Below are 15,927 nucleotides of genomic sequence, written 5' to 3'. Positions count from 1 at the left end.
GACCACACGACTGAACAGTAGTCCAGGTGCGACCAAATTTAGGGCCTGTAGGACCTGCCTTGTTGATAGTGCTGTTAAGAATGCAGAGCAGCGCTTTATTATAGACAGACTTCTCCCCATCCTAGCTACTGTTGTATCAATATGTTTTGACCATGACAGTTTACAATCCAGGGTTACTCCAAGCAATTTAGTCTCCTCAACTTGCTCAATTTCCACATTATTCATTACAAGATTTAGTTGAGGTTTAGGGTTTAGTGAATGATTTGTCCCAAATACAATGCTTTTAGTTTTTGAAATATTTAGGACTAACTTATTCCTTGCCACCCATTCTGAAACTAACTGCAGCTCTTTATTAAGTGTTGCTGTCATTTCAGTCACTGTGGTAGCAGACGTGTATAGTGTTGAGTCATCCGCATAAATATACACACTGGCTTTACTCAAAGCCAGTGGCATGTCGTTAGTAAAGATTGAAAAAAGTAAGGGGCCTAGACAGCTGCCCTGGGGAATTCCTGATTCTACCTGGATTTTGTTGGAGAGGCTTCCATTAAAGAACAACCTCTGTGTTTTGTTAGACAGGTAACTCTTTATCCACAATATAGCAGGGGGTGTAAAGCCATAACACAAGTTTTTCCAGCGACAGACTATGATCGATAATGTCAAAAGCCGCACTGAAGTCTAACAAAACAGCCCCCACAATCTTTTTATCATAGATAGCTACACGGATCAAAAATATAAATGCAACATGCAACGGTTTCAAAGATATAAGGAAATCAGTCAATTGAAATAAATTCAGTAGGCCCTAATCAATGGATTTCACATGACTTGGAATACAGATATTACATTTTATTTGTCACATACATGTGTTTAGCAGATGTTATTGCGGGTGTAGCGAAATGCTTGTGCTCCGACAGTGCAGTAATATCTAACAACTTCACAACATAATTTATAACCAATACACACAAATCTAAGTAAGGAATGGAGTTAAGAATATATACATATATGGACGAGCAATGACAGAGCGGCATGGACTAAGATACAGTAGAATATTATAGAGTACAGTATATACAGTGGGGAGAACAAGTATTTGATACACTGCCAATTTTGCAGGTTTTCCTACTTACAAAGCATGTAGAGGTCTGTATTTTTTAATATAGGTACACTTCAACTGTGAGAGACATAATCTAAAACAAAAATCCAGAAAATCACATTGTATGATTTTTAAGTAATTAATTTGCATTTTATTGCATGACATAAGTATTTGATCACCTACCAACCAGTAAGAATTATGGCTCTCACAGACCTGTTCGTTTTTCTTTAAGAAGCCCTCCTGATCTCCACTCATTACCTGTATTAACTGCACCTGTTTGAACTCGTTACCTGTATAAAAGACACCTGTCCACACACTCAATCAAACAGACTCCAACCTCTCCACAATGGCCAAGACCAGAGAGCTGTGTAAGGACATCAGGGATAAAATTGTAGACCTGCACAAGGCTGGGATGGGCTATAGGACAATAGGCAAGCAGCTTGGTGAGAAGGCAACAACTGTTGGCGCAATTATTAGAAAATGGAAGAAGTTCAAGATGACGGTCAATCACCCTCGGTCTGGGGCTCCATGCAAGATCTCACCTAGTGGGGCATCAATGATCATGAGGAAGGTGAGGGATCAGCCCAGAACTACACGGCAGGACCTGGTCAATGACCTGAAGAGAGCTGGGACCACAGTCTCAAAGAAAACCATTAGTAACACACTACGCCGTCATGGATTAAAATCCTGCAGCGCACGCAAGGTCCCCCTGCTCAAGCCAGCGCATGTCCAGGCCCGTCTGAAGTTTGCCAGTGACCATCTGGATGATCCAGAGGAGGAATGGGAGAAGGTCATGTGGTCTGATGAGACAAAAATATAGCTTTTTGGTCTAAACTCCACTCGTTGTGTTTGGAGGAAGAAGAAGGATGAGTACAACCCAAGAACACCATCCCAACCCTGAAGCATGGAGGTGGAAACATCATTCTTTGGGGATGCTTTTCTGCAAAGGGGACAGGTCGACTGCACCGTATTGAGGGGAGGATGGATGGGGCCATGTATTGCGAGATCTTGGCCAACAACCTCCTTCCCTCAGTAAGAGCATTGAAGATGAGTCGTGGCTGGGTCTTCCAGCATGACAACGACCCAAAACACACAGCCAGGGCAACTAAGGAGTGGCTCCGTAAGAAGCATCTCAAGGTCCTGGAGTGGCCTAGCCAGTCTCCAGACCTGAACCCAATAGAACATCTTTGGAGGGAGCTGAAAGTCTGTATTGCCCAGCGACAGCCCCGAAACCTGAAGGATCTGGAGAAGGTCTGTATGGAAGAGTGGGCCAAAACCCCTGCTGCAGTGTGTGCAAACCTGGTCAAGACCTACAGGAAACGTATGATCTCTGTAATTGCAAACAAAGGTTTCTGTACCAAATATTAAAAAAGTTCTGCTTTTCTGATGTATCAAATACTTATGTCATGCAATAAAATGCAAATTAATTACTTAAAAGTCATACAATGTGATTTTATGGATTTTTGTTTTAGATTCCATCTCTCACAGTTGAAGTGTACCTATGATAAAAATTACAGACCTCTACATGCTTTGTAAGTAGGAAAACCTGCAAAATCGGCAGTGTATCAAATACTTGTTCTCCCCACTGTACATATGAGATGAGTAATGCAAGATATGTAAACATGATTAAAGTGACTAGTATTCCATTTCTTAAAATGGCCAGTGATTTCAATAGGCAGCAGCAGCCTCTAATGTGCTAGTGATGGCTATTTAACAGTCTGATGGCCTTGAGATAGAAGCTGTTTTTCAGTCTCTCTGTCCCAGCTTTGATGCACCTGTATTGACCTCGCCTTCTGGATGATAGCGGGGTGAACAGACAGTGGCTCGGGTGGTTGATGTCCTTGATGATCTTTTTGGCCTTCCTGTGACATCGGGTGCTGTAGGTGTCCTGGAGGGCGGGTATTTTCCCCCCCGGTAATGCGTTTGGCAGACCGCACCACCCTCTGGAGAGTGCTGCGGTTGCGGGCGGTGCAGTTGCCATACCAGGCGGTGATGCAGCCCGACAGGATGCTCTCAATTGTGCATCTGTAAAACCTTCTGAGGGTTTTAGGTGCCAAGCCAAATTTCTTCAGCCTCCTGAGGTTGAAGAGGCTCTGTTGCGCCTTCTTCACCACACTGTCTGCGTGGGTGGACCATTTCAGTTTGTCAGTGATGTGTACGCCAAGGAACTTGAAGCTTTCCACCTTCTCCACTGCGGTCCCGTCGATGTGGGTTGGTGGGTGCACCCTCTGCTGTTTCCTGAAGTCCACGATCATCTCCTTTGTTTTGTTGACGTTGAGTGAGAGGTTATGAGTGAGTTCAATCTTTGTCTCGTCCCTGACTCAGTCTGAATATGTTGGCTTAAAATAGATAGATAGAGCCCGTTTAGCTCAGTTGGTAGAGCATGGCGCTTGCAACGCCAGGGTTGTGGGTTCGATTCCCACGGGGGGCCAGTATGAAAATGTATGCACTCACTAACTGTAAGTCGCTCTGGATAAGAGCGTCTGCTAAATGACTAAAATGTAAATAGATAGGCTGTTGTGTCCTATCTATCTAACTTTGCCCCAATGTTATTTTCCTGGCACCACACTCCCAGAGTCCTCACCTCCTCCCTGTAGGCTGTCTCGTCATTGTTGGTAATCAAGCCTACTACTGTTGTGTCGTCTGCAAACTTGATGATTGAGTTGGAGGCGTGCTTGGTCACACAGTCATGGGTGAACAGGGAGTACAGGAGGGGGCCGTCTGGGCCGGCAGCCTTGCGGGGGTTAACATGCTTAAATGTCTTACTCACGTCAGCCACGGAGAAGGAGAGCCCACTGTCCTTGGTAGTGGGCCACGTCGGTGGCACTGTGTTATCCTCAAAGCGGGCGAAGAAGGTGTTTAGCTTGTCTGGAAGCAAGACGTCGGTGTCGGTGACGTGGCTGGTTTTCCTTTTGTAGTCCATGATTGTCTGTAGACCCTGCCACATACGTCTCGTGTCTGAGCCGTTGTCTCTATACTGATGTTTTGCCTGTTTAATTGCCTTGAGGAGTGAGTAGTTACACTGTTTGTATTCTGCCATATTCCCAGTCCCCTTGCCATGCATCTGTTGGTCACAGACACCTTAAAAAAAAAGGTAGGGGCGTGGATCAGAATACCAGTCCATGTCTGGTATGATCACCGTTTGCCTAATGCAGCGCGACACATCTCCTTCGCAGAGTTGATCAGGCTGTTGATTGTGGCTTGTGGCATGTTGTCCCACTCTTCTTCAGTGGCTGAGCATAGTTGCTGGATATTGGCGGGAACTAGAACAAGCTGTTGTACATATCGATCCAGAGCATCCCAAACATGCTCAATGGGTGACATGTCTGCTGAGTATAAAGGCCATGTAAGAACTGGGACATGTTCATCTTCCAGGAATTGCGTACAGATCCTTGCGACATGGGGCCATGCATTATTAGGCTGAAACATGAGGTGATGGCGGCAGATGAATGACACGACAATGGGCCTCAGGATCTCGTCACGGTATCTCTGTGCATTCAAATTGCCATCGATAAAATGCAATCGTGTTCGTTGTCCTGCCCATACCATAACCCCACCGCCACCATGGGGCACTCTGTTCACAACGTTGACATCAGCAAACCGCTCGCCCACACGATGCCATACACTCTGTCTGCCATCTGCCCAGTACAGTTGAAATCGGGATTCATCCGTGAAGAGCACACTTCTCCAGCGTGCCAGTGGCAATCGAAGGTGAGCATTTGCCCACCAATGTCGGTTACGACGCCGAACTGCGTTCAGGTCAAGACCCTGGTGAGAACGATGAGCACGCAGATGAGCTTCCCTTAGACGGTTTCTGACAGTTTGTGCAGAAATTCTTCGGTTGTGCAAACCCACCGTTTCATCAGCTGTACGGGTGGCTGGTCTTAGATGATCCCGCAGTTGAAGAAGCTGGATGTGGAGGTCCTGGGCTGGCGTGGTTACACGAACATTCAGTTATCTGGCAACAGCTCTGGTGGATATTCCTGCAGTCAGCATGCGAATTGCATGCTTCCTCAATTTGAGACATTCGTAACATTGTGTTGTGTGACAAAACTGCACATTTTAGTGGCCTTTTATTGTTCCCAGCACAAGGTGCACCTACATGTGTAATGATCATTCTGTTTAATCAGGTTCTTGATATGCCATACCTGTCAGGTGGATGGATTATCTTGGCAAATTAGAAATTCCCACTAACAGAGAGAGAGAGAAATAAGCTTTTTGTGCGAATGGAACATTTAGGTAAATTAGCTAAAGCCAGAGAGATACAAATATATTTGCTGAAGCCCTGGACAAGTTTTGCTCATCAGTCAGTCAGTAATTTAGTCTAGCTAGCTAGCTATAATATACCATAGCAGATGGGAATGCAGGTGGTAACCAAGCTAACCTATAGCTAACAGTTAGCTAACGGACGGTTGCAACCCATCCTCATCCCTATGCTAACTAGGGAGAGCTCACAGTCTGAAACATTAGCTATTATCTTGCTTGTCAGGGTGAGCTAGCTAGCTAACTAGCCAGCTATAATTAAGAAGACGTTAGCTATGAAAGAAAGGACATGAATGAGGAAATTAGTTAATCTTCGGTGGCAAATTAGCTCATCATCTAGGCTAGATTATTATCAGTTTCCGCTCCAGGCTACTTGATATCAGCATCATTGTGAAATTAAAGAAAGCGTAATTTACTTATGCATCATTGTGTTGCTGACCGCAATCAAGCATTAGAGTACAATAATTGTGATGAACAACAGAAGGAACAGGATATTTTTTACTTCCGATATTGGGGTCTGATTAGATACAGTAGTTAATAGGATGCCCGTGTGCTGGTGTTTTCCCCTCAGCACTGTCTCATGACTACTGAATGATATCACTGTACAAACAAGATGAACAGTTGGTGTCAGAGACACCCTCAGTCTCTATAATAAATTAGTTAATTTATGTAGCTAGCCTGCAAGGGGCTACATTTGGATTTTCTTACTTTCTCTTTCAGGGCTCTGGTGTTGTTAAAGCTGGTTTTGCAGGAGACCAGATCCCCAAATACTGCTTCCCAAACTAGTAAGATCACACACCTTTAGCCATCTCAACACTATAATATGAAATACCTACAGTGCCTTCAAAAATTATTCACATCCTTGACTTTTTCCACATTTGGTTGTTACAGCCTGAATGTAAAATGGATTCAATTGATATTTGTTGGTCATTTGCTTAAATACAATAAATACATGTCAAAATGAAATTATGTTTTTATAAATTTTTACAAATTAATTTAAAATGAAAAGCTGAAATGTCTTGAGTCAATAAGTATTCAACCCCTTTGTTATGGCAAGCCTAAATAAGTTCAGGAGTACATGTTTTATTAACAAGTCACATAATACTCAAAGTTGCATGGACTCTGTGTGCAATAATAGTGTTTAACATGATTTTTGAATGACTACCTCATTTCTGTACCCCACACATACAATCATCTGTAAAGTCCCTCAGTCGAGCAGTGAACTTCAAACACAGATAAAACCGCAAAGACCAGGGATGTTTTCTAGTGCCTTGCAAAGAAGATGGGTAAAAATATCAATAAAACAGACGTTGAATATCTTTGAGCATGGTGAAGTTATTAATTACACTTTGGATGGTGTATCAATATACCCAGTCACTACAAAGATACAGGCGTCCTTCCTAACTCAGTTGCCGGAGAGGAAGGAAACCGCTCAGGGATTTCACCATGAGGCCAATGGTGACTTTAAAACAGTTACAGAATGTAATGTCTGTGATAGGAGAAAACTGAAGATGGATCAACAACATTGTAGTTACTCCACAAAACTAACCACAAAAGAAGGAAGCCTGTACAGAATAAAAATAGTTAAAAACATGCATCCTGTTTGCATCAAGGCACTCAAGTATTACTGCAAATAATGTGGCAAAGCAATTAACTTTTTGTCCTGAATACAAAGTGTTATGTTTGGGGCAAATCCAATACAACATTTTCAAGCATAGTGGTGGCTGCATCATATAATGGTTATGCTTGTAATCATTAAGGACTGGGGAGTTTTTCAGGATAAAAAAGAAACGCAATGAAGCTAAGCACAGGCAAAATCCTAGAGGAAAACCTGGTTCAGTCTGCTTTCCACCAGACACTAGGAGATTAATTCATCTTTCAGCAGGACAATAACCTAAAACACAAGCCCAAATCTACACTGGAGTTGCTTACCTTGAAGACAGTGAATGTTCCTGAGTGGTTGAGTTACAGTTTTTATTTAAATCTGCTTGAAAATCTATGGCAAGACTTGAAAATGGTTGTCTAGCAATGACCAACAACCAATTTGACAGAGTTTGATACATTTTGAAAAGAAGAATGGACAAATGTTATACAATCCAGGTGTGCAAAGCTCTTAGAGACTTACCCAGAAGACTCACAGCTGTAATCGCTGCCAAAGGTGATTCTAACATGTATTGACTAAGGGGTGTGAATACTTAATTAAATACAGAAAGATCTAATTTACATATCAATAAATGTGCTAAAAAAAACATTTCACTTTGCCATTGTGGGTAGAAAGGTGAGAAAAAAAAATCAATTTAATCAATTTTTAATTCAGGCTGCAACAAACAACAAAATGTGGAATAAGTCAAGGGGTATTCATATTTTCTCAAGGCACTGTAATATATTTTACTGAAATGCTTTGATTGAATCAAAGTGTATGTAAAATAATCCATGTCTTTACCTTTTAGTGTGGGTCGTCCAAAGCATGTTCGGGTGATGGCAGGTGCGCTGGAGGGAGATCTCTTCATTGGCCCAAAAGCAGAGGTATGTACAGTGCTTTACTAAGACCGATGCCCATGGCCCTATTGTGTAACTCATAATGTAGGCTAATGGGCTTCATGTTGTAGGCCTAGATTTAGGCCGTTATTAAACTGAATCTGTATTTTTAAACAATATATAGTTATGGCCATTATTCCCAACACCTGTTGATCTCTCCATGTGGTTGTAGGAACACAGGGGACTCCTGTCTGTGCGGTACCCTATGGAGCATGGTATTGTGAAGGACTGGAATGATATGGAGCGCATCTGGCAATATGTGTACTCTAAGGAGCAACTACAGACCTTCTCTGAAGAGGTATTTTTCTCTGGTTTCTGTGACACAGACATATTCTGGGTACTTTTAATTAGATCATGAGATGTTTTTCTCTCAGGGTTTCTTGAAAAGTGAATTTGAATGTGAGGTTTTGTTTTTAACTGTTGTTTAACTGCATTGCCTTTCTTTTCCATCTCTCCTAATGTTCTTTAGCACCCTGTGCTGCTAACAGAGGCCCCCTTGAACCCAAGTAAAAACCGTGAGCGTGCAGCAGAGGTGTTCTTTGAGACCTTCAATGTACCAGCGCTCTTCATCTCCATGCAGGCAGTATTAAGCTTGTAAGTTTGTCTGTCCTCTGTAGCTGCTATCTTGTCTCATGTTTGCCAGTGTTAGGTTGGGCATACTAGAACATTACAAGATTTCACCCCCAGAGGAGGAAAACACAAGCTAATATGGCATGTAATGCATTAGTAACTGTAGAGATATGAAAATGATCTAATAATCATTAGCATAAACACTGTAACAGTTTTGAATATCTCTTTGGATATTGCAGATATGCCACAGGCCGGACAACAGGAGTGGTGCTGGATGCTGGTGATGGGGTAACCCATGCTGTGCCCATCTATGAAGGCTTTGCCATCCCTCACTCTATCATGAGGGTGGACATTGCAGGGCGGGATGTCTCACGCTACCTACGCCTGCTACTGCGCAAGGAAGGCTATGACTTCCACACCTCAGCTGAGTTTGAGGTTGTGCGTACTATCAAAGAGGTATGGATGGGGAAATTGTGTTGCATTTTTGATGCGGGTAAAATGTGACAATTCTAGTCAAATAGTTTTAACAATCTTCTAGGGCTGTCAAAGTTAATGTGTTAATAACGCGTTAACGCGTGACATGTTTATCTGCATTTTTATTTTTTTACTCCATTAATCGCCACTCCATTTCTTCACCGCACTAAACCTTTTAAGCGCACCTGTTTCCGCACAGATCTTTTTAAGCAGAACATGGCTACAGCAAAGACGGTATAGTCAGTGCTTGCGTCTTTACGTCGCTATGCCTCTAGCCAAAATCATGTAAAAGTTATGCCCAATATTACCAGAGCTATATTTTTTCTTTCTGCCACGGATTCATGTGCATGTCAAGGGCCGTTTTAAAATACTCCTGAGCTGCTATTTTTTGGTTTGATAACAAACAACATTGTTTAGCTAGCTAGACATGTTAGCTAGCTAGCAACCTGATAACTTGACCACTGACTAGGCTATGCCCAAATATGGATGGCACAGGAAGAACTGAAAAGGAATAGGTTACTCAAAAAGATGCTTCAAAGGTAGGCTGCATATGCAAGAGTGGGGTGTGTGTGTGAGAGAGGATGTGTGTGTGTGAGAGTAAGTAGCTAAGTGAGAGAGCGAGAGGGCTGAATCTCAAACCAAACACTTGGCCCCTAATCCCTTTATCGAGTGGCCACTTGCTGTTGTGTTCGATAGTGATCACTCGAGTCTGCAAGTGCTTTGGCCAAAATGAGCATTGAGACGATGCACACTCGACATCCAAACTGCCAATTATCAATATTTAAAATCCATTTCCGAGCGTTGTCTCCCGCGACCTGTCTTGTAGTATTTTTTACATTTACATTTTTAGTCATTTAGCAGACGCTCTTATCCAGAGCGACTTACAGGAGCAATTAGGGTTAAGTGCCTTGCTCAAGGGCACATCAACAGATTTTTCACCTAGTCGACTCGGGGATTAGAACCAGCGACCTTTCGGTTACTGGCACAACGCTCTTAAACACTGACTCACCTGCTATGAAACACGGGAACTGGGGACCTGGGGCAGACAGACACACGCATACTCCGATAGACAGTGATAAAGTTGTAAAAACAAAACGACATCTTTACTCCTGCACGAAATATGTGCTGGTTGGTAAGCTTCTCTTTCATTTCGTATGAAGTGACTGGCTCAGGCTTAGCTAGCAAGTTAATAATGGACAGGTTTTTGTGTACATGATCAAACTTCAGAAAACATTAAACTCCTTAGCTAGATGTAAAATCGTGTGACTAAGACCTGGAAAATTAAACTTCAAAATTAATGACAGATTTCTTGATTTATCTTGATGAATTCTGACAAATTTTGAGGGCGACGTAGTAGTAACTGTTGCTAGGATTCATGAGAAGAAGTAGCTGCCAAGGGCGCCGAGTCGGCATAGGATGCCCACTCGATAAAGAGGCTACCGAAGTGCGCTGTGGAGTCTCGTGAACGTGCATGTCTAGTGATCTAGTGCTCAAAGTTTTTGGTTTGAGATTCAGTGGTGCGGGAGGGAGCGTGTACAGTCGTGGTCAAAAGTTTTGGGAATTACATTTTTACATTTTAGTCATTTAGCAGACGCTCTTATCCAGAGCGACTTACAGTTAGTGAGTGCATACATTTTTTTTTTTTTTGAATGACACTAGTATTGGTCTTCACAAAGTTCGCCGCTTCATTGTTATGTGATATTTTTGTCAGATGTTACTATGGTATACTGAAGTATAATTACAAGCATTCATAAGTGTCAAAGGCTTTTATTGACAATTACATTAAGTTTATGCAAAGAGTCAATATTTGCAGTGTTGACCCTTCTTTTTCAAGACCTCTGCAATCCGCCCTGGCATGCTGTCAATTAACTTCTGGGCCACATCCTGACTAATGGCAGCCCATTCTTGCATAATCAATGCTTGGAGTTTGTAAGAATTTGTGGGTTTTTGTTTGTCCACCCACCTCTTGAGGATCGACCACAAGTTCTCAATGGGATTAAGGTCTGGGGAGTTTCCTGGCCATGGACCCAAAATTTCGATGTTTTGTTCCCCAAGCCACTTAGTTATCACTTTTGGCTTATGGCAAGGTGCTCCATCATGCTGGAAAAGGCATTGGTCGTCACCAAACTGTTCTTGGATGGTTGGGAGAAGTTGCTCTCAGAGGATGTGTTGGTACCATTCTTTATTCATGGCTGTGTTCTTAGGCCAAATTGTGAGTGAGCCCACTCCCTTGGCTGAGAAGCAACCCCACACATGAATGGTCTCAGGATGCTTTACTGTTGGCATGACACAGGACTGATGGTAGCGCTCACCTTGTCTTCTCCGGACAAGGTTTTTTCCGGATGCCCCAAACAATCGGAAAGGGGATTCATCCGACAAAATGACTTTACCCCAGTCCTCAGCAGTCCAATCCCTGTACCTTTTGCAGAATATCAGTCTGTCCCTGATGTTTTTCCTGGAGAGAAGTGGCTTCTGTGCCAAAATGAACATTGAGACGATGCACACTCGACATCCCAACTGCCAATTATCAATATTTAAAATCCATTTCCGAGCGTTGTCTCCCGCGACCTGTCTTGTAGTATTTTTTACATTTACATTTTTAGTCATTTAGCAGACGCTCTTATCCAGACTGACTTACAGGAGCAATTAGGGTTAAGTGCCTTGCTCAAGGGCACATCGACAGATTTTTCACCTAGTCGACTCGGGGATTAGAACCAGCGACCTTTCGGTTACTGGCACAACGCTCTTAACCTGGAGAGAAGTGGCTTCTTTGCTGCCCTTCTTGACATCAGGCCATCCTCCAAAAGTCTTCGCCTCACTGTGCGTGCAGATGCACTCACACCTGCCTGCTGCCATTCCTGAGCAAGCTCTGCACTGGTGGTGCCCCGATCCCGCAGCTGAATCAACTTTAGGAGACGGTCCTGGCGCTTGCTGGACTTTCTTGGGCGCCCTGACGCCTTCTTCACAACAATTGAACCTCTCCTTGAAGTTCTTGATGATCCGATAAATGGTTGATTTAGGTGAAATCTTACTAGCAGCAATATCCTTACCTGTGAAGCCCTTTTTGTGCAAAGCAATGATGACGGCACGTGTTTCCTTGCAGGTAACCATGGTTAACAGAGGAAGAACAATGATTTCAAGCACCACCCTCCTTTTTAAAGCTTCCAGTCTGTTATTCTAATTCAATCAGCACGACAGAGTGATCTCCAGCCTTGTCCTTGTCAACACTCTCACCTGTGTTAACGAGAGAATCACTGACATGATGGCAGCGGGTCCTTTTGTGGCAGGGCTGAAATGCAGTGGATTTTTTGGGGGGGGATTAAGTTCATTTTCATGGGACTTTGCAATTAATTGCAATTCATCTGATCACTCTTCATGACATTCTGGAGTATATGCAAATTGCCATCATCAAAACTGAGGCAGCAGACTTTGTGAAAATTAGTATTTGTGTCATTCTCAAAACTTTTGACCACGACTTTAGTCCTATGTGGGAAAGGGGAAAGGGGAAAGGGAGATATCTAGTCAGTTGTACAACTGAATGCATTCAACTGAAATGTGTCTTCCGCATTTAACCCAACCCCTCTGAATCAGAGAGGTGCGGGGGGCTGCCTTAATCGACATCCACGTCTTCGGCGCCCGGGGAGCAATTAGGGTTAAGTGCCTTGCTCAAGGGCACATCGACAGATTTTTCACCTAGTCGGCTCGGGGATTAGAACCAGCGACCTTTCGGTTACTGGCACAACGCTCTTAACCACTAAGCTACCTGCCGCCCTTGATGTGTGTAAAGTTCTCTGAACAGTACAGATTATACAGTGTTTTCATAACATTGTAACACTAGTTTAAAAGCTCTTTGTTCTTTGTATCCATAGAGCCAGTTATTTTTTCCTATAGTCAAACTCATTTAATAGCTCAACCTTCAACACCATAGTGCCCTCCATGCTCATCACTAAGCTCAGGGCCCTGGAGCTGAACCCCTCCCTGTGCAACTGGATCCTGGACTTCCTGACAGGCCGACCCCGTGGTGAAGGTAGCCAACAACACCTCCGCCACGTTGATCCTCAACACGAGGGCCCCACAGGGGTGCGTGCTCAGCCCACTCCTGTACTCCCTATTCACCCATGACTGCGTGGCCACGCACTTCTCCAACTCAATGATCAAGTTTGCTGATGACACAACAGTGGTAGGCCTGATTTACCAACAATGATGAGACCGCCTACAGGGAGGAAGTGAGAGCCCTGGCGGAGTTGTGCCCGGAAAATAACCTCTCTCTCAACGTCAACGAAACGAAGGAGCTGATTGTGGACTACAGGAAACAGCAGAGAGAGCACGCCCCCATCCACATTGACGGGGCCGCAATGGAGAGGGTCAAAAGCTTAAAGGTCCTTGGTGTGCACAACCTCAAATGGTCCCTTCACACAGACAGTGTGGTGAAGAAGGCACAACAGCACCTCTTCAATCTCAGGAGGCTGAAGAAATTCGGCTTGACCTTTTAAGACCCTCACAAACTTCTACAGATGCACCATTGAGAGCATCCTGTCGGGCTGTATTGCGGCCTGGTACGGCAATTGCACCGTCCACAACCACAGGGCTCTCCAGAGGGTGGTGCGGTTAGCCCAACGCATCATCGGGGGCACACTGCCTGCACTTCAGGACATCTACAGCACCCGGTGTCACAGGAAGACCAGGAAGATCATCAAGAACCTCAGCCACCTAAGCCACGGCCTGTTCACCCCGCTACCATCTAGAACAGGGTTCCTGAACTGGCCGCCGAATTTGGCCCTCGGTGGTTTTATTTGGACCCCCAAGTTTTCGGATGAAATAAAATAATATATAGTGGTGTGTGTGTGTGTGTGTGTATGTGTGTGTGTACAGTACCAGTCAAAAGTTTGAACACACCTACTCATTCAAAGGTTTTTCTTTATTTTTACAATTTTTTACAATGTAGAATAATCGTGAAGACGTCAAAACTATGAAATAACACATATGGAATCATGTAGTAACCAAAAAACTGTTAAACAAATCAAAATATATTTTATATTTGAGATTCTTCAAAGTAGCCACCCTTTGCCTTGATGACAGCTTTGCACACTCTTGGCATTCTCTCAACCAGCTTCACCTGGAATTATTTTCCAACAGTCTTGAAGGAGTTCCCACATATGCTTAGCACTTGTTGGCTGCTTTTCCTTCACTCTGCGGTCCGACTCATCCCAAACCATCTCAATTGGGTTGAGGTCGGGGGATTGTGGAGGCCAGGTCATCTCATGCAGCACACCATCACTCTCCTTCTTGGTAAAATTGCCCTTACTCAGCCTGGAGGTGTGTTGGGTCATTGTCCTGTTGAAAAACAAATGATAGTCCCACTAAGCGCAAACCAGATGGGATGGCGTATCACTGCAGAATGCTGTGGTAGCCATGCTGGTTAAGTGTCCCTTGAATTCTAAATAAATCACAGACAGTGTCACCAGCAAAGCACCCCCACACCATAACACCACCTCCTCCATGCTTTACGGTGGGAACTACACATGCGGAGATCATCCGTTCACCCACACTGCGTCTCACAAAGACACAGCAGTTGGAACCAAAAATCTCCAATTTGGACTCCAGACCAAAGGACTGATTTCCACTGGTCTAATGTCCATTTCTCATGTTTCTTGGCCCATGCAGGTCTCTTCTTCTAATTGGTGTCCTTTAGTAGTGGTTTCTTTGCAGCAATTAATTAATTACTTAAAAATCATACAATGTGATTTTCTGGGTTTTTGTTTTAGATTCCGTCTCTCACAGTTGAAGTGTACCTATGATAAAAAATTACAGACCTCTACATGCTTTGTAAGTAGGAAAACCTGCAAAATCGGCAGTGTATCAAATACTTGTTCTCCCCACTGTATATCTCTGAATAGATCCGAAACTATGCTAGATAATTGAGAATTGATCCCCTTCAACATTCTATACCTGAATCCAACTCGATTCTCCATATATTTAATCAACACAGGTATAAATTCTCAGTCATCTATCTTATGCGATATCAAACCTCTCAAACCTCTATAACTCAGTCTGAGTAAAAGATAAACACATATTTAACTACAATATACAGTGGGGGAAAAAAGTATTTAGTCAGCCACCAATTGTGCAAGTTCTCCCACTTAAAAAGATGAGAGAGGCCTGTAATTTTCATCATAGGTACACGTCAACTATGACAGACAAATTGAGAAAAAAAAATCCAGAAAATCTCATTGTAGGATTTTTTATGAATTTATTTGCAAATTATGGTGGAAAATAAGTATTTGGTCACCTACAAACAAGCAAGATTTCTGGCTCTCACAGACCTGTAACTTCTTCTTTAAGAGGCTCCTCTGTCCTCCACTCGTTACCTGTATTAATGGCACCTGTTTGAACTTGTTATCAGTATAAAAGACACCTGTCCACAACCTCAAACAGTTACACTCCAAACTCCACTATGGCCAAGACCAAAGAGCTGTCAAAGGACACCAGAAACAAAATTGTAGACCTGCACCAGGCTGGGAAGACTGAATCTGCAATAGGTAAGCAGCTTGGTTTGAAGAAATCAACTGTGGGAGCAATTATTATGAAATGGAAGACATACAAGACCACTGATAATCTCCCTCGATCTGGGGCTCCACGCAAGATCTCACCCTGTGGGGTCAAAATGATCACAAGAACGGTGAGCAAAAATCACAGAACCACACGGGGGGACCTAGTGAATGACCTGCAGAGAGCTGGGACCAAAGTAACAAAGCCTACCATCAGTAACGCACTACGCCGCCAGGGACTCAAATCCTGCAGTGCCAGACGTGTCCCCCTGCTTAAGCCAGTACATGTCCAGGCCCGTCTGAAGTTTGCTAGAGTGCATTTGGATGATCCAGAAGAGGATTGGGAGAATGTCATATGGTCAGATGAAACCAAAATAGAACTTTTTGGTAAGAACTCAACTCGCCGTGTTTGGAGGACAAAGAATGCTGAGTTGCATCCAAAGAACA

At 43.5% G+C, this 15,927-nt stretch overlaps 1 protein-coding gene across 1 annotated transcript in view; it reads left to right on the top strand.

Moving 5' to 3' along the window:
• The window catches only part of LOC121584812 (beta-centractin), a 29,344-nt gene that overhangs the window by 1,356 nt on the left and 12,061 nt on the right, over positions 1-15,927 (top strand). The window contains exons 2-6 of the mRNA XM_041900945.2: positions 6,071-6,135; positions 7,801-7,876; positions 8,061-8,186; positions 8,358-8,482; positions 8,698-8,914. Coding sequence (XP_041756879.1) covers positions 6,071-6,135; positions 7,801-7,876; positions 8,061-8,186; positions 8,358-8,482; positions 8,698-8,914 — 609 coding nt within the window. The remainder of the gene's footprint in view (positions 1-6,070; positions 6,136-7,800; positions 7,877-8,060; positions 8,187-8,357; positions 8,483-8,697; positions 8,915-15,927) is intronic.

Source organism: Coregonus clupeaformis, chromosome 16 (assembly GCF_020615455.1).
Source record: "Coregonus clupeaformis isolate EN_2021a chromosome 16, ASM2061545v1, whole genome shotgun sequence".
Classification (NCBI taxonomy): domain Eukaryota; kingdom Metazoa; phylum Chordata; class Actinopteri; order Salmoniformes; family Salmonidae; genus Coregonus; species Coregonus clupeaformis.
This window is presented reverse-complemented; position numbering and strand designations above follow the sequence as displayed.